The 26,484-nt window shown below is 39.9% G+C and overlaps 3 protein-coding genes across 3 annotated transcripts in view; 2 read left to right on the top strand and 1 right to left on the bottom strand.

Moving 5' to 3' along the window:
- Nucleotides 1-26,484, top strand: part of prmt2 (protein arginine methyltransferase 2) — a 303,518-nt gene that overhangs the window by 11,269 nt on the left and 265,765 nt on the right. The gene's annotated exons all lie outside the window — the stretch shown is intronic.
- On the top strand, nt 671-20,682 carry LOC141782799 (sacsin-like). Its single transcript, XM_074659536.1, has 8 exons — nt 671-792; nt 1,775-1,820; nt 4,708-4,795; nt 5,608-5,719; nt 7,131-7,277; nt 7,392-8,826; nt 8,961-9,049; nt 9,149-20,682. Exons 2-8 carry the CDS (start codon nt 1,780-1,782, stop codon nt 20,101-20,103), a joined length of 12,867 nt encoding a protein of 4,288 aa, XP_074515637.1. The 5' UTR covers nt 671-792; nt 1,775-1,779; the 3' UTR covers nt 20,104-20,682.
- The window catches only part of LOC141782036 (uncharacterized), a 30,761-nt gene continuing 5,012 nt past the window's right edge, over nt 736-26,484 (bottom strand). Inside the window, exon 3 of the mRNA XM_074658047.1 lies at nt 736-839. The gene's annotated coding sequence lies outside the window, so the exon portion shown is untranslated. The remainder of the gene's footprint in view (nt 840-26,484) is intronic.

Raw genomic sequence — 26,484 nt, 5'->3', positions numbered from 1 at the left:
GCAGTGGAGGAATAACATGATTTATATGTGATAATAATAATGTCGGAGAGGCGCAGGCAACAAAACACTGAGAACTGAACTGAATATGAATCATCCCCTGACAAAGGATTGCCTAACATTAAGTGTACATGTACATCACTTATAATAATGTCATATCGTGGTTAGACTTGTGGTTCATTGTGTATTTGTTTATTTTTTTGTTTTGCACAATTTAAGACTACAACATAACAAAAATGAATAATATACAGTGCAGGAAGAGGCCAAAAACCCACTGGGCTTTAGCCTCCACCTATAGAGACAAGATTAATATAAAGAAATAATATGACTATATAATAGTGATAACAAACAATTAGGACAGGATATATATAATAACAGCAATAACAATACAGTAAATATATAAAAAAAAGACAACTGTGTGTATGTGTGTGTGTGTTACGTGGAAGTGTATGGTTAGTGTTTGTGAGGAGGATATTGATTTAAATATATATAAAGACTTCTGGGAAATTGTGTTCCGCTGAGCTCATAGTAACTCTGAATAGTTGCGTTTCATTGTGCAGTTCAGGAGAAACAGGTTTGTCTTCAGCTTTGATGCTGCTGCCCTCTAAAGTTTCGTTTCCTACAGATGATACTGAGACTTCAGCGGAAAACGAAAGAAACTAATGCACCAGGAAACGAGCGTGCTTTTAGGGTTGAACATCAGCAGCCTTTATAAAGAGGAGAACGGATGGGACTGCGTTTCTTTGGCAGACTTGTGGACACCAGAACGGATGAGACTCTTCAAATATGACTGAGGTACAGTTGTTTTTTTTGTTGTTTTTTTACTAATGTGTAGTTAATTACTAGCATCTTTATCAGCATAACTGAGTAAATTAGCCAACATATTATGTGGCATTATTGTTGGGTCTGGGGGTGGGGAGAATGATTCAACAATAAGGAAGTTGGAGTAACAGGAAGTTGAAAGTATTTAATGCCAGTGAAATTAATCAACGAAATAAAATTTAATTAAAATCATTTCATTCTTAATTTAAATTATCAAACGTGGGGGGGGGGCGGGGGGGGGGGGGGGGTATTCTCTGAGATTAAACTCACAAATATACAAGAAAAAATGAAATTCTCTCAAATTAAATTCACAAATGTACAAGAAAAAATATGATATTCTACGAGATTAAACTCACAAATATACAAGAAAAAATATGAAATTCTTTAAGATTAAACTCACAAATGTACAAGAAAAAAATCTGATAATTTCTGAGATTAAACTCACAAATATACAATAAAAAAGTTAGATATTCTCTGAGATTAAAATCACAAATATACAACAACAAATTTGAAATTCTCTGAGATTAAACTCACAAATATACAATAAAAAACTTAAATATTCTCTGAGATTAAAATCACAAATATACAATAAAAACTCAGATATTTTCTGAGATTAAGCTCACAAATATAAAAAAAAAATGTAGATATTCTCTGAGATTAAACTCACAAATGTACAAGAAAAAACTCAGAAATTCTCTGAGTTTAAGAATCTAGTTTTCTCTCAGAACACTTGAATTACAATATGCTGAAAGGTTATTATGGATTTTTTGCCAAATGATGCCAAAAACATTCTGCCTGCTGCAGGTTCAACTATGTAAACTCTAGAAACCTTGAGTGCATGCAGGAGAGTTTCTGACATTTAAATTGTCTGTGTGGTAGCAGGTGTGGCCATCACGTGGATAAAATGAGAAGTTTGTTTTGTAATGTAATGCACTGTCCTCTGACTCTCTTACAGCATGCATGCCAGGAAGGATGAGTTCCAAGACAAAGAAAAAAACGCGGTGAGTTGCACCTCTTTGTTTTTATGTTGTTTTATGTGCAAACTGAACCAACAATAGAGGAACATGCTATTTTGACCGAAGTGCACTGAAGCAATATTTGAGTTACTGACATTGATTTCTTAAGAAACTTAAGAAATCAGGTCATCCCTAGCCATATGACTGCCTAGATTGCTTTTTGGGGGGAGGTTTTGCATACCTGCATGTATATATTGCCTATAAAGCCTCTGCACACCCACACAGGTGTTTTCAGATAATCTGGCTGATTAGACCTCTTTTTCAGGACTGTGTGGGTGTGTAAAGACTAATTGATTGATATCTTCCTGTCACCTGTTGTTGCACCTGTTAGGGTGGGCGAAATGCATATTTATCATTATTAATGGTAGATGAAGATTATAATATGTTTTCATCATAGCTCACCTACCTTCACCCTGAGCAGAGGTCTAATCAACCACAATAACTGAGAACACCTGAGTGGGGGTTCAGAGGCTTTAAATGGAAAAAGAGCATCATCCTAAAATCAGCTGAAAATTATGTTTTTTAATTTTTGACCTTCCTAAGCACCATCGTATTGTACAAAACATTAACGTTGTATCAGACACATGGATCTATGTCACTTTAACCAGTGGACCTATAGACTTTCTCTGTTAAAGGTCCCATATTGTAAAAAATACGATTTTCATGTATTTTATATTATAAAGCAGGTTAAGTGCTGTATAAATACTGTGAAAGTATCGTAGCGCTCAATATACAGAGAAATACACACAGCCTGTATTCAGAAATTGTGCGTTTGAAACAAGCCGTAAGGATTTCTGTCCATTTGTGATGTCACAAATCTACAATATTTAGACCATTACACGGTTTTAAGCGTAAACATTCTAAATGTGTCCCATTTTATTTCCTGGTTGCAGTGTATGTAAATTACATCATCTGACTGGAAGTAAACATGGACCCAAACTGTTGCCAGGCACTAAATGCACTAAAACGGAGCGTTTCAGACAGAGGGTAAATACAGGCATATTAAAGCAGACAGTATGAGGAAAATAAAGTTGTTTTTTTAACATTACAGCATTTAAAAATGTTCTAGTAGAAACACAAAATACAAGTATGAACCTGAAAATGAGCATGATATGGGACCTTTAAATCTGGTTTAAGTTTGGCATGGTGAGAGAAACGGGCAGTGACACATGCATGAATATTGAGAGATCATGTTGTTGTCATGGCGATTATCTGTGTGTCAAACACAACAACTCAAGAACAACTTTTACTTGACAGGTTCATCCTGCAGAGTAGGTTCGATAAATAGACGTTGAAGAAACCTGTTGCATATGCCAATACAGTTTATGCACAATAATGAATAATTCGTTTAAAGGTCCCATATTGTGCTAATTTTCAGGTTCATAATTTTTCATACTGTTTACATGCTTTAATGTTAAAAAAAACATGATTTTCCTCATACCGTCTGCCTGAATATACCTGTATTTACCCTCTGTCTGAAACGCTTTAGTGCATTTCAACAAAACTGCAACGGAATTACGTTGCTAGGCAACAGCTTGGGTTCAGGTTTACTTCCTGTCCGCTGATGTCATTCACATACAGGCTTCATTGGAAATCACTTACCATGCACTACATACTCAGTATGTGTACTATCGTTCAACACACTTTTTTGTGAATAAACAATAGTACGTATCTTTTCGGATGCACTGAGCGGTAATTTACGTCGTCACTTCCTGAGAGCCTCCTTGCCGGTTGGAAACGTGTAACCATGGAAACACGTACCAACTTCATGTGACCATGTGAGAACCAAAGTCAGAATTAATTAAAAAATTATATTTAATAAATATATATATAAATCTTATACTTACAGTTAAATTGAAGCGTTATCGATGTTACAGAGCTGTCCGTCAACGTCTGTTATGAACATTGTCATTACTACAGCATTGCATTGTGGGATATTTATGCCGCCGTAGTGTTCAACGTCGCATACTGTAATATTTCACCGGAAATAGTATGCAATTCACGTACTATTGGTTTCATAATAAGGTTTCGGAGATACTGAAATATCTCACATACTGTTTAAGCGAACTAAATAGCATGTTATTAAATTTCGGACGCAACCAATGTGCAACCGGAAACAAACTGGGGCACATTTACAATGTTATGTTTAAAACGGTAAAATGGTCTATATGTTTTTTTGTTTTATTTTTGTGACATCACAAATGGACAGAAATCCTGACAGCTTGTTTCAAAGGCACAGTTTCTGAATATGGGTTGTGTGTATTTCTCTGTGGATTGAGCGTTTCTATACTTTCACAGTATTTATATAGCACTCAAACCTAATTTATAATATAAAAGACATGAAAATCTCACTTTTTACAATATGGGACCTTTAAATATATTAGTATAACTAATAAGATAGAGCTCATATTTGTACTACTCATGGTAAATGAGGGCAAGTGCTGTGTGTTGGTGTAGAAATGAGAGCTTAGCGGCATGACTGATTATGCACAGTAACAATATATGACTATTTCATAACCATTTACAAGCCCCTATACAGGAAAGTTATTTATTAGTCTTGTAGCACCCACCTGCATAAATTCCTTACATTAATTCAACTGTTTGTAACTAGTTACAGCTATAAGATTCAGTGCCTTGTTTACAATATACTAGTGAACATTTTGGCTCTTATTGGCCTACAAGGAAATAGTATCTTCTAATTTCAAGTAAAGCACTTTATGGCTAAACATATAAGTCAAATATAGGTATGTGCTGGTTGAACTTGACTCTAATCCTAGCTCTTCCTACCTTAGTTGCTTCAGGAGGACTCACCCTGTGCTGATTTGAATTTTATCTTTTGTTTCTCACTCTTTAATCCTCCTGCTTTGTTTAGGACGTCCTTTGGGGCAACAGCGCCGCCCTTCATTGACTACCTGCAAGATATTCTACGGCGATATCCAGATGGTGGACAAATTTTGAAAGTGGGTACAATGCTGTCAAATATTGATTAACTATAATAATTATGTATAATAATGACTTTACATAACATTTCATATTTTTCTAACTGATGCATAGCATTATTTTTTAGATCTAGCTCATACACAGCTGGAGTTTGGACGTCTATTTCTTTTGGTGTGACCAGCGTGGTTGCTAAACATGTTGATTCTGCTTAAATTTATATTGAATCCTAAAAACAGGTGATTTGTATTTGATTTACAGACATTTTGCATAAGAAATATGAAAAAATATTCAAATTGCTTTTTTTTGTCCTGCCAATAAAACAACATTACATTCAATGAACGCATTTATCACATTAGTTTTTAATTGTATTAAACGTTGATGTTAAAATGTTGAATTTTATTTCATTAGATTTTGCCTCAGTGGGTGTACTGAATAAACTGGTAACTCCATGTATGATGATAGTCTATCAGTTTCTCACTGCAGTTTTAAGTTTCCAAGCCTCTGATTAGACGTCTAGTCTAGTGTAAACTGGGTGGAGATGAGCCGGAAATAACATTTCACTAAACACAAAAAAACAACAATACAACAAAACCATCAGATAGGTGAGGGAGATGTCAATAAAGCGCAGTTTGTTCACGCCCACACAATCCTGAGAATAGATCTAATTAGAAGAAAACACCTGTGTAGGTGGACTAACTTTAACTATACTCGTGTGTAGCCCAGATTTGGAGCTTAGCAGAGTGGCGGTAGAGCAGAGGAATGTGGCGGCAAACCGTGAGTGTTAACTTTGGTCTGCTAAGCTCTAATGGTTAATGTTTGTATTTGTCAACAGGAGCTGATTCAAAATGCAGATGATGGTCAAGCCACAGAAGTGATTTTCATCCATGATGAGAGAAGCTATGGGACTGAGAGCCTTTGGACTGATGCATTGGGAGAATACCAAGGTATGCAGGATGATCAGAGAATAGCCATGCTCTAGGGAGGTTATCATATCATTTTAACAAAAATGTATATCAGAAAATTTGATAATAGAGCAAATAGGAGGTAGCTTGATGACCGATGATTGGTAGCTACCAGCAAAAAAGTCCAATACTCAAATGTCAGCCCTAGAGTTTGTATGTTCTGCTTGTTTTCATGTGGGTTTCCTTCCATAGCCCAGTGTGGTTGGCCAAAGAGGACATGTGTGTAATGTTTTTTGTTATTACCATAAAACTCTTTTTTTTTTCTTGACAATAACGGCTTCTTGCCTTTTCAGGCGATCCAATGCAAACTTGCTTCTCATGATCACTTGATAAGATGGCATTAGGGTCTGAGATGCTATATTGATTATAATAACAACAAGAATTAAAATATTGCACATTGTGGATTAAAGTCAGGGCTATAAAGTGTCCAGACATTCATTTTTCATAAATGAATGGATCTGAGAGCTGCTGGAAGTGTTGAAATCTTTAAACTTAAACTTAAAACCTACCTATTCAGCCAGGCCTTTGATTAAGAATGGTTATTTCATTCACTTATTTTATTGTATTTATAATTATTTATTCAATTGTATTTGTATTTTATTAACCACTTATGGTATTTAAGTTGTACAATTTTATTCTATTTTATTAATCACTTAATTGATTGTATTTAAGTTGTAAAATTATATTATATGTTATTGTTATTTTATTAATCACTTACTGTATTTAAGTTGTAAAATTCTATTCTATTTTATTGTTATTCTATTAATCACTTATTTTATTGTATTTAAGTTGTATAATTTTATTCTGTTTTATTGTCTGTTATTTTTATTAATCTAGATTTTACTTCTCACTATTTTACTAATAATACTGTTATTATGGCTTTCAATTCTATTTTAGTGCTATTTATTATTTTATTGTCTCACGTACATTAGTCTCAAATTGTTAAATTGCTGAATTATTTTGTCGTTTGTGTTGTTTTTACAGTCCAACACTTTTTCAGTCTAACCTGTAGGAAAGGTGGAATACAAATAACGTTTGATTGATTAAATTCAGCATAAGGACATAAGGAAGTCTCTCCATATGTCGCTGGTTACAGTAGACTGTGCTCACCATATTCCCCACAAGACCTTAACATTAATTTTAATTGTAATAAAAGAACTTGAAGTGTACCCGTCTTAGTCAACAGTTTACAATATGGAGACCTTCTAGCAGAAATTGCCTTATGTCTACTGATTGTTTGTTTACAACCTCAGCCTCATAAACATTTTGCTCAATGCATGCTGGATAGACTTAAAAATAAGCAGTTACAGAGAGACCGGAGAGAATTAATGAACACACAGATGCATTACCCTAATGTCATAAGCACTTTTGTACTTTTTTTGTTTTTGCAAAGGTCCTGCTCTCTACGCCTACAACAACGCAGCGTTCACTGAGGATGACTGGAAAGGAATCCAGATGGCAGGGAGAAGTGTCAAACGCAATGACCCAAACAAAGTTGGGAGGTTCGGAATTGGCTTCAACTCTGTTTACCACATAACAGGTGAAACTACGTACAGATACACACGTATACCTAATTGTGTCAGTTTAAATTTGAGTCTTTAGAGAACATGCATAGTTGATTAATGGGACAATATGTGTTTTACTTTACTCACAGATGTGCCAAGTATATTCAGTTCAGAGCACCTTGGCATGATGGACCCCCAAGAAAAAATAATATTTGGAGGAAGACCAGGAGGTTTTCTGTGGTCTCTGGATGATGCAGAGCACCAAGAAGCTCTAATGTCTATGCATGATCAGTTTCAACCCTTTCGAGATATAGTTTCGCTTGTAAGCAGACCAGAATGGTCAGAAGTCATCATGGAGGATCAACACTTTGACGGGACAATTTTCAGGTTCCCCTTGCGCAAAGAGGCCTCAGATATTTCAGATAATCTGTATGACTCTGACAAGGTGGTTGACCTTTTTGATAGCTTCATTGCGGATGCAGACTTGAGCCTTCTGTTCCTGAAAAATGTGACCTCTGTGTCCTTGATACATATCGACGTACATGGCACCGTTAACACCAGACTTGAAGTGAAATCCTCAGTCCCCACAGATGTGGTTCTGGAGTCAGAAGAGGAGTCGATAATCGAGGGTTCTACAAGGTTCAAACTGATAACCCTCAACTCAGAAGACCACAAAGAAACAAAGTGGCTTCTGACAACCTGTACCATGAAAGAAGGCAACGTAGAAAATCTTGATTCACTTGCAAAAAAGTTGAGCTTTTTCCCTCAAGTTGACTTGGCATTCCCTTGTGGTGAGAAGAGAGACTGTGGTGAGAGTAGACTGAGCTGCTTTCTCCCCCTCCCAAACAATGAATCCAACAAGACAGGACTCCCAGTTTACATCAACGCATGCTTTGGCCTCACAGACAACAGAAGACACATCAAGTGGCAAGAGGAAGACCAGAAACATGACGAACACGCTGTGTGGAATGAATTGCTGATGAAGGAGGTGCTCCCACAGGCATACCTCACGATCATTAAAGATGCCATCAAACTTGCCAAAGCATCTGTTCTGCCTGTCTCCTCCGTGTACGATCTGTGGCCAGATATCGACAAGATAAAGCACAAAGACAAATGGCATGGCGTTGCTCTGGATGTTCTTCATCTCTTATTCAGACAGGAAGTGGCTGTCCTCTCTCTTGCCAAAGATGAAAGACAGTTTATCACTCCATCGGAAGCTGTGTTCCCCTGTAATGGTCCAACAAGCCCTGCCATATTGGCCGCCATTAAAAGGACTTTGGTTTCCTGTGAAGAAAATCTTGTCACTTTACCAGGTAGTGTTGCAAGAGCTATACATGAGGCCTACCCACACCGCAACACCCTAAAACATGTGACCCCAACTTTCCTAAGAGACATTCTCCGCAGGATTGGCGTGCACACCGTCTCTAAAGACGACAAACTCTGTCTTTTGGAGTACGTTTTGAGCGATGGAAAATACAAAGAGCTCAAGGGTCTTCAGCTTCTTCCACTCAACGATGGCTCTTTCAGATCTTTCACAGACAGAGAGGAGGACACTGCTTTAATTGACAGCAACGAATTTCCAAGGTAGGTCTTTAATTTTTGGCTAATTATTTAGATTGAAAGAATATCTTTTTTGGTCATTCAATGTACACTAAGATAATATGCAAATGTCATTGTTTTTGTTACATGCACAATGAACAAACTTACCCTCTATGCAGAGTCTTGCTACCATACTGCAAACACCTCTTCATCTCAGATGATCTCAGTCCAGCCTGCAGCACCCACCTGAAAGAACTGGCCAAAAAAAGTAGGAATCTAATTTTATTGAACAGTGATTTAAAAGTTATTTACATCTGTCACCTGCTTGTTTTCACACTACACAAACATTTGTATATGTATTTTTCAGATTTATTCAAGGTCATCAACATTGACGCAGACCAGGTGGCTGAATATACAAGGAGGTATTTGCCACAGGACTGGAAGCAGACGAGGACGGGGCTTGTTACCTGGGACATCAGCAGCAGCCAACATCCGCCTTTAGACTGGCTCCAAGAATTCTGGAAATTTCTCAACACTCACTTCAAAGAGTTAAGTAATTTCACTGGAATGCCATTAATACCAGTCAGTCCTCTGTCTGTCAGTCAGCCTGTATCACTAGCAAGACTAGAGCAGAACACAACCCTCATTTTTCAGAAAAACAAGCAGGAGAACTTGCCGGAACAAATAGCTCAGTTAGTGAACAAAGTCGGTGGCACAGCGGTGAGAGGAAACGAGTGGCTCAAGCACGAAGACCTAGACTCGTATGTTCTGTGCCCATCTCCAAAGAGTGTCATGAAAGTCTTGGTGAATTTAGATTCACAGGATGTCATCAGAGAACTCAAGACTGCCTCTCACAGAGCACGAGAAGAACTGAAAGATTATCTCTCTCGTCTGGATTCTCTCTCAGTCACTGAGAAAGATTTGCTCTCCAAGTTGCCTCTGTTTCAAACCATGAAAGGATCCTGCGTTGCCGCTCAATCAAAACGGGCTGTGCTTCTAATTTCTGGTCTAAAAGTACCAACAGAGTTCCCCATGCCCGATTCAGTTGTGCAGTGCGCAACTGAGGCTGATTGCAGACTGTTGCAGCTGCTCAAAGTCGATCTCTTGGACACCGCCAAAGCAGCCAATGTCTTCGTTGACTGTATTGAGAAGGGGGCTTGCAGAAAAGAAGACACTGAGAAAATCATGACTTGGATTTTACAGCACGGTGATGTCCTTTTCTCTCAAAATCAGACCTTGAAACGCAGATGTAAGGACTTGAGCTTCATTGGAGTGAATGGAAAGCTGAGAAAGACCTCAAGCTTTTTTGATCCAAGAATTGAAACCTTTAAAGTCATTTTTGAGTCTGATTTCTTCCCCCCACCTTTATACACTCACACATCGCAGATGCTGCAAAGCCTAACAGATCTTGGATTGCTAAATAAAGAAGTAGATGTGTCACCTGAGCACTTCATGCATGCCGCCACACTGATTGACAGATCACATGTTGACTCTCAAACTGAGGCTCTCAAAAGAGCTCAGGTGCTCTTGAAGATGTTGGATACTAATGATCTGCTGTCAAAGTTTTCTCATGAGCAACTCAATCGCCTCAAAATGCTAAAATGGGTCCCATGTGCTAAGCCTGGTAATGACAAAAAATCTCAGACAAGTTGTTTCTTCTGCCCGGATGAGATAAGAGATTCTGTGTACAAGGACATTGTTGGGCATGTAATGCCTCTGGTGGGAAAGTTCAGTGACAGAGTTAGCAGCCAACTTGGTCTCAAACGCCTACCCCCACCTGAAAAAGTGATAGAGAATTTGTCAGTCTTGACATCAAAAGCACAGAAAATGAGTGATCCTGACACAAATGTGGATTTCAAAAGGAAGTTGCATAGCATTTACAAACACATGCAAGACCACATCTCTGAATTTTCAACAGTGATGAACAAAGACACGGCCTGGCTGTGGAGCCACAACAAGTTTGTATCACTTCAGGATCTGGTTCTAGACTACCCACAAAATCTTGATTTGAGCTCTTACATTGGAAAGGTGCCAAAAGAATTTCGGCCATACAAGAAGTTGCTTCGGGAGTTTGGCCTGAGAACGGTGCTTTCAGATGAAGAAATTGTTGGCATTCTTCAGTCTATCCAGCAAACCATTGAAGAAAGGCAACAGCCATTTGCAAGTCCCTCTGAGGTAAAAGTGTCAATAGAAATCCTTAACTGGCTTTGGAGAGAGAAGAAGACCGTTCAAGATGACATCCCAGTGCCAGTCCTCTTAGAGGGTGAACAACATACCCTTAAACCACTGTCAACAGCAGTCTTCTGTGATGTGAGCAAAAATGGGTTGAAAGAGCTCAAGTACAGCCAGGAGGGAATTCATGTCTTACATGAGGAAATCCCAAAAGCAGCTGCTGAATGGTTTAACATCCGATTTCTCAGTACCTACATCCTTGATCCAGAGTTAGTGGGAATAGAACAGTGTGGACAATCTGAACCGATAACCACGAGGATTAAAAACATTCTCAAAGAGTATGATGAAGAAAGTGACATCTTCAAAGAGCTCATTCAAAATGCAGAGGATGCTGGGGCAGAAGCATGCAAATTCTTGGTGGATTTCAGAGTGCACAAAGACGCCCCCGAAAGTCTCATTGACCCTGACATGACACTTTGTCAGGGACCTTGCCTTTGGGCATTTAATAATGAGCAGTTCACAGCGGAGGATTGGAAAAATATTGTCAGAGTTGGCGCTGCCTCGAAGGAAAACAAGGTGGAAAAAATTGGAAAGTTTGGACTTGGATTCAATACAGTATATCATGTGACAGATGTTCCTTCTATCCTCAGTGGCAACAGTCTTCTCATACTTGATCCAAATGTAACTCACCTCAAGAAGCACATCAGACACAAAGCAAATCCTGGAATCAAGCTGGATCTCTCTCAGAAACGACTCTTTCATTGCTTTCCTGGTCAGTTTGGACCATACGAACGCATTTTTGATTGTAATTTCAGCAGACAAAGTCCCCCTGAGCCCTATCCGGGCACTCTGATCAAACTACCTTTCCGAACTGAAAAAGAGGCTCTTGAGTCAGAAATAAGTGCAAAGGTGTATCACAAACACAATATCATCACTTTTCAACAGCACTTAACTAACAATTCACAAACTCACCTGCTGTTTTTGAAGAACATCAATACATTATCTCTACAAAGTATCTCAAACGATGTTTCAACTCCGCCAAGAGATGATGAAATCGAAACCGTCCTCACTGTCTCCAAAACCACTGTGAGTACAATGAAGATTCCTGATGAAACCAATGTGACAAAGCAGCATCAAGCTGAGAAATCATTGGGGAAACTTGATGGAAAATGCAAAGAGGTCATTGACTGCTGCACAGTCAACATTGTCCAAATAACCAGTCAGCAATCTGGTGTAACTGAAGTCCAATCCTGGCTCCTGTACAACTGCTTTGGGACACATCAGTCTTTGCAAATGGCTCTTCAAGGAAACAAGCAAGCCAAGTTCTCTTTGCCCATCGGGGGGGTTGCTGTGCCTTTGCAAAAAGATCCAGAAACTGGGAAACTGGCCCCATTACAAACAGATCTTGTTGGACAGGCATTTTGCTTCCTTCCTCTTTCCATTCACACAGGTCTTCCAGTCAATGTAAATGGAACATTTGCTGTGACGAGCAACCGAAAAGGTCTGTGGGAGAGTGGGGTGAAACATGACTGGAACAAAGCCCTTCTTCAGGATCCTGTAGTGACAGCATATGTTACTGCACTTTCGGCACTAAAGAAAATGTCTGAAAACGAGCAACTGGAAACTTACTGTTACCACACCTTTTGGCCTGATAGAGAGAAAGTGAGTGAAACTTTCAAGCCTTTGGTTGATGCATTGTACTCCACCATTGCTCAGCACTCCATTGGCCCAGAGCTCTTTAGTGATGGAGAACATTGGTGCTCAATGAACAATGCCATATTTCTACACGAGAGCATCGAAGAGGATGAAGACATCAGTGCACTTGCAGTGCAGGTGTGCAAGGAACATGCAAAAGCACCCAACCATGTTGTTTCCCTTCCACTGTGGTTGAGAAATAGCTTCAAACAGGCTGGCCTAGAGAAGGTTTTACAGAAGAGAACATGGAACTGGGACAAGTTTTACCAAGAAGCAGTGTTTAACAACCTTGGTACCATGGACCCTAAGAGTAGAGATACTCTTGTGCTGCATGCTATTGACCTTGATTTCAAAGAAATTGACAAACTACTGGTCAGCTATCCTTGCATCCCTGCAGAAGGCGGACAGCTCCAGCACATCAAGAAACTTGTGAATCCGTCAGGGAAAGTGGCCTGTCTTTTTGAACCAGAAGAAGGACGCTTGCTTGGTGGCACCGAAAATGACTTCTGCTCCCCAGAAAGGATTCAACGCTTGTTGGAACTTGGAATGGCAAATGATTGTCTCCCACTGGAAGACATCACAGAGAAAGCAGGCACAATCCCCAAAACCTGGAGCACTGACAAAAATAAAGCATGGGGGCATTTGAATTGCCTTCTTGAAGTTATGAAGAATCACGTGAATGATAAAGTCTCTCTCCACTGGGAAACACTGAGAATGACTGAATTTCTCCCAGCATTTTCCCCCGGTGATACAAAAATGGAAAGAAATGTCACACTTAAAAGGCCCACTGATATTTTTTGTGACAAATGCTCCCCACTTGTTAACATGACACAACACGTGCTGGATCATACCAATCTGAAAATACACAACACCGATCCAGTCCTGCAAATTTTGGGAGTCCATGACAGTCCAAGGCCTGAGAACGTGCTCCAGCAGCTGCAGGAAGCATGTGAGCAATCTCAATCCATTGATGCACCCATGCTTCACAAAATAGCATGTGATTGCTATCATTTTCTGAATCAGTGGCTTAGTGGCTCTGGGGACCCCACTTTCATTTCACAGAGGGCAAATTCATTCCCATTCATTCTGGTTGGCAGTACATTTGTAAATGTGAATTGTGTAGCTGAGAAAGGGCAATTTGAAGCAAAACCCTATCTCTATGTACTCCCAACTGCCTTCATTGATTTCAGGAGGCTCTGGGAAAGTGTAGGTGTTGAAAAATGTTTTACAACCAGTCACTTTCTAACTGTGCTCCAGGAATTGCACTCTCAACATGGTAAGAAGACCCTGCCAAAGAGTGACCTAACGACTTGCATTCAAATTCTAAAAGAAGGGATATATGAGGCCAAAGAGACAAGAACGGCTGACTATCTGATACCCAATGCAGATGGAGTTTTACAACCTGCAAGTGAGATGTTTTTTGATGACAGCCCATGGATGCCAGTTGCTTCAGGTGTCACATTATGTCACAAGGATATCACACGTAGTATGGCTTGCCACTTTGGAATCAAAACTACCAGGCATCATACCCTGCAAAAATACTTTGTTGAGAACAATTCACCATTCGCTTTTCAGTTTGAACAGCAGGAAAAACTAACTGTTCGAATTAAAAACATAATTTCAGCCTATCCAGCAAAGAAAGATATCCTTAAAGAGCTTGTCCAAAATGCTGATGATGCAGAGGCTACAGAGATTCACTTTGTTTGGGACAAACGCCAGCACAGCGAAGAAAAAACGTTTGGGGAGAAATGGAACGAACTGCAGGGTCCAGCACTGTGTGTGTTCAACAATAAAGTGTTTTCTGATGCTGACCTGGCTGGCATTCAACAGCTGGGAGAAGGAGGAAAGCACAACTCTCCAGGGAAGATAGGAAAATACGGAGTAGGATTCAACTCAGTTTACCATCTGACTGACTGCCCATCAATCCTCATTGGAGATGAACTACTCTGCATTTCTGATCCCAATCAAAAATACATTGAATGCCATTCAGACAACCCACCAGCTGGCACTGGCTATAAACTAGCTGACACTTTCAAGACCATGATCATGGATGTCTATGAATCCTTTCTTCCAGACAAATTTTCTCTTAAAGAGGGCACCATGTTCAGATTACCTCTAAGGATGGGTACCATGGCAAACAGCTCTAAAATATCACAGCAGGGAGTCACTGACCGTGACATGAAGGAGCTATGCTCTGCACTCTCTGAAGATCCTGAAGGACTTATTTTGTTTCTGAAAAACATCTGCAAAATACAAGTCCATGAAATCAATGAACATTCAGAGAAACTTGAAACAATCTTCATGGTTGAAAAAAGTCTGCCAGAGAAATTCAGAGAAAGAAAAGATGCCTTTGTAAAACTTCAACAAAATGCGCTGCAATCTGACAAACCAATAACACCAGACAAGTTCATTTATGAAACCGTGATTTCAACCTCTGACGAAAGAAAAACTAGATGGATCATTGCAGAACAGTTTGGCTCATTCAAAAACAGTGGCGACGGAGAACTAACACTATCGAACCAACTCCCCCAAGCAGCAATAGCGGCGCGTGTGAGCACAAAGATGGGCAAGATTTCAGATTTACCAACATCCAGCCTTATGATTTTTAATGGAGAAGCCTTTTGTTCGCTTCCTTTGCCAGGGAAAACTGGATTGCCAGTGCATCTCAATGCAAACTTTGAGGTAGATTGTGGCAGGAGAAACCTTTGGAAAGAAGACGGGCAAAGTCCAAAATCTAACTGGAATGAATCTTTGAAACAAAATGTCATTGCACCACTGTATGCAGATCTCCTACATTACATCAGCCGTAGCGTTGCAGACAAGAAAGTCTCTTCTGCAGGTGTTGAGTCATGTTTCAGTAGCTCGTACTTGTGTTTTTGGCCAACTGTGTCCAAGGATGTTGGTCAGGATTGGCATGAAATGATACATGAGGTATACAGATCAATCAAAGAAAGAGGCCTTAATATGATTCCAGAGTTGAGGAGTTCAACACGCGTAATTGCCGGCCGAAAATTCAAGGAGTACTCTTTTGACTGGTGTAACGTCAGAGAAACTGAAACAACTAAGGCACCATACCTGACACTCTCAGCAATGGAATCAATCAATCCCATTTTGGAAGATCTTGGAATGACATTGGTTCCTTCTTCCATGAACAGAGTTTGGAAAAGTTTCAGAGACGCTGGCATTGAAGTGAAAGATGTGAATCCTTCAACTGTGCAGACTTTCCTGAGAGAAAAATCCCTCAATGACCCAATGCAAACGGATGAGGATTTACCGCTGCCCATAACTGCCACTCTGATCAGAGATGAAACAAGATGTTCAAAGCTCTTGAGTTTCTGCTTAGAAGATTTCGACTTGATAAAGGTCAACTCCAGTCTACTCGATGGGCTTCCACTTCTTCTCACAAGAGACAAAGTTTTGAGAGTGTTTGACTCAAAATCTCCCAAGCTGATATCAAGATATGAAAGTCTGTTCTTTGGCTATGAAGACCACTTTGCAGATTATCAGACCAACACAGATCATAGTCACGCTCTACAAAGTTTAGGCCTTGTCAACAGTTTGACAGTTCCCTGTGCAGCGGATTATCTGAAGCCGTTAATTAAGCAGCTTCTTCAGAACTGTGAAGTTGATCTACACAGTGGTCTTCATGTCCCAAACAAGACCATGTTGGAGTGGTTGAAACCACTTTGGAAGTTCTTAACAAGTCAGATTACGCCTGCAACATCTAGTGGTGATGAACAAAGTCTGACAATAAGTGATGTGAGGAAGCTCTTCAATGACTGCTGCATTTTACCCGTTATGTGTCCAAGTTTGAACAACAAGCACTTCCTGCAAGCATTGAAAGACATGCCGAGTGTGATTCAGTTTGCCTTAAAAAAGGACATATCAGACATCCTCTTTAAACTTGGCTTTATGAAGCTTGACACTGTCTTCTTCATTGAGATACCTGTAGGCCCACGTTTACTTCTAAACGCTGAACTTATGGATGTGGATGATAAAAGCTCTGTGTTGGACCAGGTCTTCAACATTAACCACTCAGAGTTTTCCAAGCTTTCCAATGACGAGATGAAAGAGCTTCAGTGTTTCCTGCAGTCTGGAGAATCCAAGTCCAAAGACAAACACGAGTATCAGAGAAAGCTCAAATCCTTGCCATTATTTGAAACGATACATGGTAACCGAGTGAGGATTGATGGACCTAAAGAGGTATTCATCCTCAACAGCACATATTCAAAGACATTTCCGGATTTGTTCACCCTGTCCGACAGCAACAGCATTTCCCTCCAATACAGTCCAGAGAACTCCAGTCTGTCACAAACATTGAACATCCAAACCCTGACTGATGTGGACTATTTCATGAAGTTCATCCTGCCTGTTGTACACACACTCACAGAGATGCAAATGCTTCACTGCCTCAAACTGTTACTGTCACCACAATTCAGTTATTCTCAGCACAAGGACAAAATCATCTCCTCAATGAAGACAGTGAAATTCATTCGCAGTTCTCAAGGCAGATTGGAGATGGCATCACACTACTTTGATGAGAGTGTTGCGCTGTACAAGAAAATGTTGCCCCAAGAGAGATTTGTGCCTGCAAGATTTTGGACTGAGTTGAGTGAAGGAAATCTACAAACAACAAAAGACCTTAAAGACTTACTCAAAGACCTCGGAATGAAGCATGTCGTGTCAAAAGAGGACATAATAAATTTTGCATTTCAGTTAGAATCGGAAGCAAAAGGAAACGGCCAACTTGAAGAGTTGAAACTGAAATCATCATTCATTTTCGAAGCAGCCTGCGCTATAGTGAATAATGAAGAAAACAAAAAGGAAAAGTTGCTGGAGAGCATAGCTGACATCAAGTTCATTTTTCCTGTGGAAATTCGAAAAGAACTGTGCAACTATCACCAACCATTTGCTGCTGAGAGAACTGCTGTTAAAATCAGAGGATCTTTGATGGAAAGTGATGCAAAGCATCAAGAACTGATTTGGTCTTCAATGCCGATTATACATCTACCGGTTTATAAGACAGAGAATCTCCTGAAATTGATGACAAATGCAGGGGCGCATGAAAAACCACCTTCACACTGTGTAACTAGTAACATGAGCAACATCTGTCAGTCTCCTTGTAAAACTGAACAGATGATCCAAACCCGTGGTAATGTGTTTCGAAGTGCATATGCCTACCTGCAAGAAAATGGGTTTGAAGGCAAACCATTGGCTGGTCTTCCTGTTGTGTTGGTTGAAAAAGACAAAGAACTTGTGAGGACTGATGATGCCTCTTTTTCACTCCCCTATGAACGCGAGTTCAGACCGTATTTGTACAAGATTTCTCGAAAGGATTTCATGTTCGAAAAGTTCTTCAAGAAAATTGGTGTAAAGGACAAACCTACTGCAGTGCAGTACTGTAATGTTCTGGCAGCAGTTCATGCAGATTCCTGTGATAAACCACAACTACAGCCAAACCAACAGAAAACTGTGAAACATGCTGTTGAGCAGTTTTTCAGGTTAATGAAAACTAAAGAAAGCCAGTCCCTTGTTGACGATGTAAAGACTTTGTATCTTCCTGCAGTAGATGGTAAATTATACCCATCATGCACACTCCACTACAATGATACAGTGTTTGAGACCAAAAGGTTAGAAACAGCGCTGGAGAATAAGTTCCTGTTGCTCGAGAAACTCAGTGAATGTCATTTGGGCGGTGACATATATGTGCATCATGAGTTGCTGCAACTGCTGCCTCAGAAATTCAAGCCTAAAATGCTGTCTCAATTCACTGAGGAGAGATTAGTGGAATCACACACGAAGCTTTGTGAGCTTGAGACTGACTGTGAATTTAGTGGATGGTTTGACAAACATCTGTCTTCCAAAGCATTTACACATGGACTCATTTGTCTTATAAGAGAGCAGTCTCAGGGAAAAATAAAACAAGAAGATGCTACTGACATGTGCAAGAAGACCTTTGGCAGTATTCAGATTGTCTGCTGCAAACGACTGAAAACAGAGCTTTGGGTGAATAAACAGCCACTAAACAAAACTGCCACTGAATTTGATGTTTTTGTTAAAAAAGGGCAACAAGGTTGCATCTTTTACTTGAAACACAACGATGCCATGATGCCCAAGGTGCTAAATCACATCAATATGAAATTGACAAAGGAGATTAATGCTCTTTTAGGGAACCGAATTGCATCAAATCACCTCCTAGTCCTTGGACAACTTCTCTGGTGTGACAGCTTGCAAGAGGTTCTGGAAATTCTGGCTGAGAATGGGATCCATAACAGTGCTGAAACTGAAAGCCTTCGCCTTAATCCACCAGCCCCTGGAACAGAAATTCCAGAGGAATGGCATGACTTCTTGGACATGAACATGCTCAATAACTTTGAAGAGGGGGAATATGTTGGCTACAGCACTAACGACAAGTACATTTATGCAGTTATTGTTGAAGAACTACCTGGGCATTCTGGATCATATTCACAGAGATACAAAATAGAAATTGGAGAAGATGAGCCAATTGAAGTCAGTTGTCTTGACCTGTATCAGTTCAAACGACAAAAGAAGCCAGAACCCAAAGGGAGGACTTGCACATCTGCTGAAGCTTCTTGCATGGACCTGGTGCCACTAGTAGGAGCTGCACCACATTCTTCCCAACCATCAACTACCAGTTCGTCATCTACGAGATCCTCACCAGCCTCTATTGACGAAGCTAAACGTGAAATTGATAAATGTTTGACAGAGATCTGGACTCTTCCCGAGGAGGAGAGGCATAAAGCCATCAAACGATTGTACCTTAGATGGCATCCTGACAAAAACCCTGACTGCCAACTTCTCGCCACCGAGGCATTCAAATACTTGCAGAATCGAATTGATGAGCTCATCAATGGAAAAGGCAAAGGCAAAACTGCAGGCCCGTCCTCCCCAAGCAGAAACTCCAATTTCAGCAACTTCTATCAGCAATGGAATCAGGAGGCCAGGCATCATCGAGATGGCCGAGAGAGATTCTCTAGAGGCAACCATTCCTACAACTTTTGGACCCATAATGAAAATGTTCCAAGGCCGAACAAAGAGGAGGCCCAGCGCTGGTGTAGACAAGCTCGCTGTGATCTCAACGCCGCTGACAAAGACGTTGGTGGGGCGAGCACTGAGTGGTGTCTGTTCAAAATCCATCAAGCAGTGGAAAAGTCTCTCATAGCTGCAACGTATAAAGGAGATGGTCAACATCCTGCCAGCAGCTCCATTTCAGCCCTTGCCAAGCAAATTTCTCTCTACAACCTCCAACTGAGAGGTCTTCCTCAAATTGTGGAGAGTCTGAAGACGCTGGGAGTGGACGCCAAAAAGACTCAGTATCCAAACTGCCATCGATTTCCCCATATCCCAAATGAACAGTTCAAATCAGAGAATGAACTGTTGGCGGTGGAGCAGGCGTCTGAGCTTCTCCGTAAAGTGGAGGCATATGTGAATTAGGGACTCAAGACACACAGACGTGTCATGTTGGCAATTTAAGATATTTTGATATGTTAAAAATGCTGTCAGCCATATTGTGATATTGAAACATGACTATAAACTAAATAACGGTATCATTTGTTGAACAGGACAGACATAAACATGACTATGTTATGAAAATGAAAAAGTTTGTGTTATTTGTGACTCATTACTGAAGACCTAATCATATAATCACTTTAGGTATTTGTTGAGAAAATGTAAATATCAAAGCATTTTATGCATTGTTGTCAACATTTATGACAACTCACCGAGGACCAAAATGATAACTGTATGACTGTTATGAAAATGAAAATATGATTTTTTTGCAATATTATCATTTACAACTACTCACTTAGGATCAATATAATCACTGTATGAATTTGTTATGAAAATTTAAATATGAAGACTTTTCTTTGCAATATTATCATTTACAACTACTCACTGAGGATCAATATATCTGTATGACTTTGTTATGAAAATATGATTTTATTTTTTACAATGTTATTATTTACAACTACTTACTGAGGATCAATATAATCACTGTATGACTTTTTTATGAAAATTAAAATATCAAAGGTTTTTGCATTGTTATCTTTTATATGTACTCACTTAGCATCAATCTAATCACTGTACAACTTTGTTATGAAAATGAAAATATGATCTTTTGTTTTTGCAATGTTATCATTTATATTATAGTGAAACACTGGTACATACAGAAATGATTGTGTTGTCCTTAGAAATAAATAAATAAAATGGAATTTCTGGTTTGTTATCATTTATAACTACTCACTCTCATATCATCATATATTTGTCATGTAAACAACATTTTCTGTTTCATATTTTTAAATACCATACTAAACTTAATGGTCAGGGGTAGACACAGTATCACTATAACTAGGGAGTTTACTTCCTCTATCATTTTCTATTACCACTCTCTGAAAAAGCGTAATCCATTGCTTGTTTTATTTTTAACTTGGTTGCAACCCACCCGTTGTTTGAGGGAGATTTCTGCAATATTAAGTACTGACAATAGTTAAAGATTATATTATATCTGTGGGCTAGAGTGACAGAACATAAGTCATCAAAACTCAGTACGAGTTTGAGGAGCTATTTTCAAATCGAGCTTTAAAGTAAGCACCCATGCTAAACTTACGCAGATGATTGAAATGACTTTGACTGATTAGATCTCTTCTCAGAACTGTGTGGGTGTCAACAGACCGCGGCTGAACGACGTCTCATTGACTCTTGTTTGCTTTGTTGGTATTGGATGATACCCCACAAATAGTTCCAGCTGAACGTTATGTGGTTTGCCTGGTGGTTCTTCACTGCAGCGTCATTTATTATCATGTAACATACAACTTGGAGGGTATAGGGCTTTTCACAGCAGCCATTTTGACATGTCATAGCAGGGTAAACACAGGTGTAATTGATCAAATGAGTTATGGTCCCATCCAGTGAGCCAGCATGCACAACACCAGGGCCCTGGCTCACCTAAATGGAACAGGGCCACAATTAATGTTATTAATTACACCTGTGTTTACCCTGCAATGACGTGTCAAAATGGCTGCTAAGAAAAGGGCCTATTATCTTGCTTGTTATACCACCTGCTAACAAAATGCCATACATGATCAAAAATATCACTTATTTGTTTACTTTACAAACTAATAATTTGATCTGGTTTTTCAATGAGTGATCCTGGAGAGAAAGAGATTGTTCTTAAGTCAACCTTTAACAATAGTGAATAGCATTGCATCCTGCTAGCTATCTCCATCTATCACTCCCTTGCTTTCTCACAAATCCCTGAATTATCTTCTTCACAAGAATCCGTCTCTCTCAGTCGGTTCAGTTTTGGTTACACAAATAATCCGAGCATCAAGCACTTTAGCTAAACTTAAACCAAGCCTATCTTTACTACAGTTTAAAACTGGTGCCTTGATGTAGAACCACAAACAAGCCAAACAAACAAATACCTGCGTCATGGGTGTTCAATTGTAGGCCTACTTCAGAATCAAGGACTGTCATGATGTCACACATGGGCTAGCCTCTTCTAACTCCCAGTGATGCCATTTTAGCAATTTTGTTGCTACTGTAGATTAAGTTCTTTTTTTCAGGCTTCTCAGATAACTTAAAAAAAAAACAACAGCAAATTTAGCTACTTAAAGGGACTATTCTTAACTTTCAGAAATGCTTAACAGCGACACCTGTGGCCGTGAAATCAACGAAAGTCAGCGTCGAGATCGCGCTTTGCTCGCTCTACATATACCTGAACGAGCATCGCTCAAAACAGTGTGGCGACGCACATCAGCTAAAACCACAATAGTACTCTATATTTCACCTGCTTGGCAGTAATGTTAGCTGACCAGACGAAGGTCTCTCCATGAATCAATGCTGATCCTAGTGTTGTCTTGGTCCGCAGCGAGTAACGTTGTCGTCTCCGCCCGCAGCCGGAGAGAGCAGGGGAGACACCATCACCCGGTCGAAGACGATAAGGTTTCTCTCTGTGGAGCCCCGTAACTTCACAAGACGCGGAAAACCTCTGTTGGTCTGGAGGAGCTGCAGCATTGATTTCTGCACAAACGTCCACTGTACATTTACTAGATATTCTCAGAGCTAAACTGACTCTTCTGCAGTATGTAGTGAGCGTGCGTTCACGTCTAGAGGTGGAGCGAGTATGCGCGCGCGCTGTCTAAGTGAAGGCAGGCAGAGGAGGAGAGTCAGCGGCCACACGCGAGCGCGCATATGCAAGCACGCATGTGTCCCGACCCGGTACATTTATACGCTCAAAAAGTTACAAACAGTCCCTTTAAAAAAAAAACTTTTATTTTAGGGCTTTTTATTGCCTTTATTAGTGCAGCTGGAGAATGACAGGAAAGTTGGTAAGGGACAGGATGACACACAGCGAAGAGCCACAGGTCAGAATCGAACCCATGTCGCTGCCATGGACGCAGCCTGCATGGGGCGCTCGCTCTACTGGGTGAGCTAGAGGTCCCCTTAAAGAAACTTGTAGCAACTTTAATCAATAAAAATGGCTATAACTGTTGAACAGTTAGATAGCATGTTAACCAACTACCAAAACACTGCTTAAAACAGAAAACTATAATGTTTATAAAATAAAATAAAAAATCTATGATGCACCTTGTTTGAGCTTGATAGCTGTAATTGTTCAATAATCATACATCTTGATGCCTTGTTGTTTGTTTTAATCAACTTATACATTCAAGTAAGGACAACTGGGCTAAGTGAAGATTAACCTGAAGTTTTCCACAACATTTTTTAAACATATGGAGTGAACGACACAACATACTGTTGAGAAGGCTATTATCCAGAGAGTTTTAGCACAGTTACAAAACGAGAGATTTAGAGGGTTTCTTACCTTCTTAGTTCCGGTATCACCTCCTTAGTAAATGGAGTCTGCTGACATCATTTATTTCCAGTTTAGCTCTGCTCACCTTCAACTGACAGTCTAATCACCAGGGGCCTCATGTATAAAAGACTGCGCAGCTTTCACACTGGAAGATGGCGTACTCACAAAATTGGAAAAGTACGTACGCACGGAAATTTTCACATGTATAAAACCATGCGTACGCCTGTTCCTGCGCACCTTTCCTTTATACATCCCACTTGACGTGAAATTGAGCACAGCTGCACGTGCCACTTGGTCCGCCTTGTCTCCTCCCATTAATAACTATGCAAATGACTATAAACACGCGCCCTGCTGTCACTTATTGTCCAAATAACAACGGCAAATCATGCTGGAAAAGGAACAAAAAAGAAGAATTTCACAGAGTGTGAAATTGAAGTGTTTGTTACTGAGGTGGAAGCTAGAAAACATATTTTATTTGATGGTCTTTCATCAGGAATCAGTAACAAACGCAACGTCTCCACAGCAGCTGACCGTGCGCTCCCGAAGGTTCCCGAAGGCTTCCGAAGGCGCACGATCAGCTGAGCCCCGTGCCTCGACTGCTGAGAGGCGCCGGTCTGGCCGCGTCCTCAAATATACTATACGCTGTGCTGGAGTCACAGAGAGAGATTGTCAATACAATGAAGGATAATATATATATATATGCAACGAATTAAAAAGAATGAATGATGGTGGGATAAGTCATATATTAAAAGACCTTGTTAAAAAAAAATGTTTGTCTCAACTCACCTCATTGCTTTACATTCTGTGTATCTCATCCAAACGGCGCCGTATAGCTGCTGCATTTGGCTCATTGTTAGGTGTGCCAGGGTCCGGTTCATCCATCTGTAGCTCCAGGGGACACAGGCTCACCACGGTGGTTTGCCACATTGTGCAGCACGCGATTTTGTTTTTGGCACGGTGGTTAAGTCATGTCATCTCTGGGAAATTAGTTTAAATGTGTTTTTGTTGTGCCTCTCTGATGTTTAACTTTATGCGCAAACTAGTTAAGAAATATGTGGTTTGTTTTTTTTGATCCCACATCATAAATAAAGCTCAGTAAGTTGAGTGGAAAAATATTTTTACACATTTAGCGAGTTTCAGGACTTTGTAGTTTGACACTGCCAGATGACAGCGTTTGGAAGACGGCCCGCACATTCTCACGACTGGTCTAGAGTTTGCGGCACGGTCCGCACATTCTCACGTCACGTTGATTTTTATACATCCCGGCGTGAGCGTGAAACACAGCGTACGCAACATTTTAGTACGTACGCACCGTTTATACATGAGGCCCCTGGGATATTGAACACACCTGTGTGGGCGTGCACGTCTTTTACAAGAAGCTGGAACTGAACTGAAATGTGTTCAGATTGTAGCATTTAGAAAACCCAGTTTAGAATATTCTTATTGGACAGGACACCTGAACGTCCACTTTTCAGTGAAGACAAACATTTCAAGTTAAAAGCACTTTTTTATTCATTAAGAAATCATGTTATGAAAATAATGACAACTAACCATATATCAGACAAATGTATCTTTCCATATGTTAACAACAAAAGTTTGCTCTGGAGGATGTGACGTCTCAGCGGTCATCGGAGCGTAACGGTCTTCTCCTTGTGCTCGGAGTGTGCTTCGCCTCGTCCTGGAAGTGGCCAGCTCCCACTGTTCTTTCATACTATAAAAAAAGCTTTTCATGTCTCCTCCCGATGTCCACACATGAGTTTCAAATAATCTCTGTCTGTGAGGGAGAAGTTCACACACATATATACCAGATTCAGTCTTTGTGTTAAGCTTCCTGTCGTCTCCTCCATCTATTAATAATTTACACAAAACCTGTACATACTTACAGCAGGCTGGAGCCTGATTCTGAAGGGATGTGCACATAGAAAAAAGAAGCAACAAACAAGTGAAGTGAATCTTTAAAAAGTCAATGTGATAAGGTGGGAGGTCAAGGTGTTACGAGCATATTAGACCTTCATACGGTACATGCAACAATTTTCTCATCCGACCTTATGGCACTCGAAGCGAGGCTCTGACATTCTGCATCAAACCCATACCAACTGCAATTTCTTCAAGACTTTTGCTGCAGCTGTGAGGGTCCAGGCGGATGCGGCAGTGGGGCCGGTGGCGCCGCCCGTTGGAGAGGCTGCTGCTGCCCGCCTGGCAGTATGGACACTTGGAAGGACCGGCCGCTTTGTGTACACGCTGCTGTTTAGGAGGGGCTGAATCAGAGTCAGGCTGTGGCAGGATGCATCCACAGTCTGAGCAGCTGTGTGCAGTCTGTTGGTCTTTATCACTGCTTTTATCCAACATGGTGCATTCTTTGACACATCATAAGGACATCTGAAACACATAATGTTTATTATGGTTTACAGAGCTCAGGGTAGACATCCATTATATACAAAGCATACATGTGTCCTATCAGCTCTATTAGAACAAAAAATAACAATAATAATTATAATAATAATACTACAGATCAAAAAATACAAAAAATCAGTGAGTGAAGGGGCGACTACAAAAAGGAATAGAAACGATGGAAGATGTATTCATGGTAGAAAATGAATAGATAAATAAAATAAAAAAATATATATATTTTGGTTGATGTGTATTGAGGATGTAGGTTTGTATGCGTTTTAAATAAATCCAATAATACTACCACTAATAATAATAATAATAATAATAATAATAATAATAAATATGCACAGTACTACTATTAATATTTGGAGTAATATGGAGAAATGCCAAAACATAAACCATATGGAAACAGCAAAGGGAAAAAGTAAAATACATATGTTAGCAGTACTAATAAAGCTGACAAAGCAAAAAAAAAGAAGAAAAAAATGATTATATTATCCTGTACTGTATGTCAGGGCACAATATATAAACTGACCTGTTTTATGGTTGATGAACTGACCAAACCGTAACATGCAAAACCAAGAAATCCACCTTGACAACAGATGAGC

Source organism: Sebastes fasciatus, chromosome 14, assembly GCF_043250625.1.
Source record: "Sebastes fasciatus isolate fSebFas1 chromosome 14, fSebFas1.pri, whole genome shotgun sequence".
In the NCBI taxonomy this organism is placed as follows: Eukaryota; Metazoa; Chordata; class Actinopteri; order Perciformes; family Sebastidae; genus Sebastes; species Sebastes fasciatus.
This window is presented reverse-complemented; position numbering and strand designations above follow the sequence as displayed.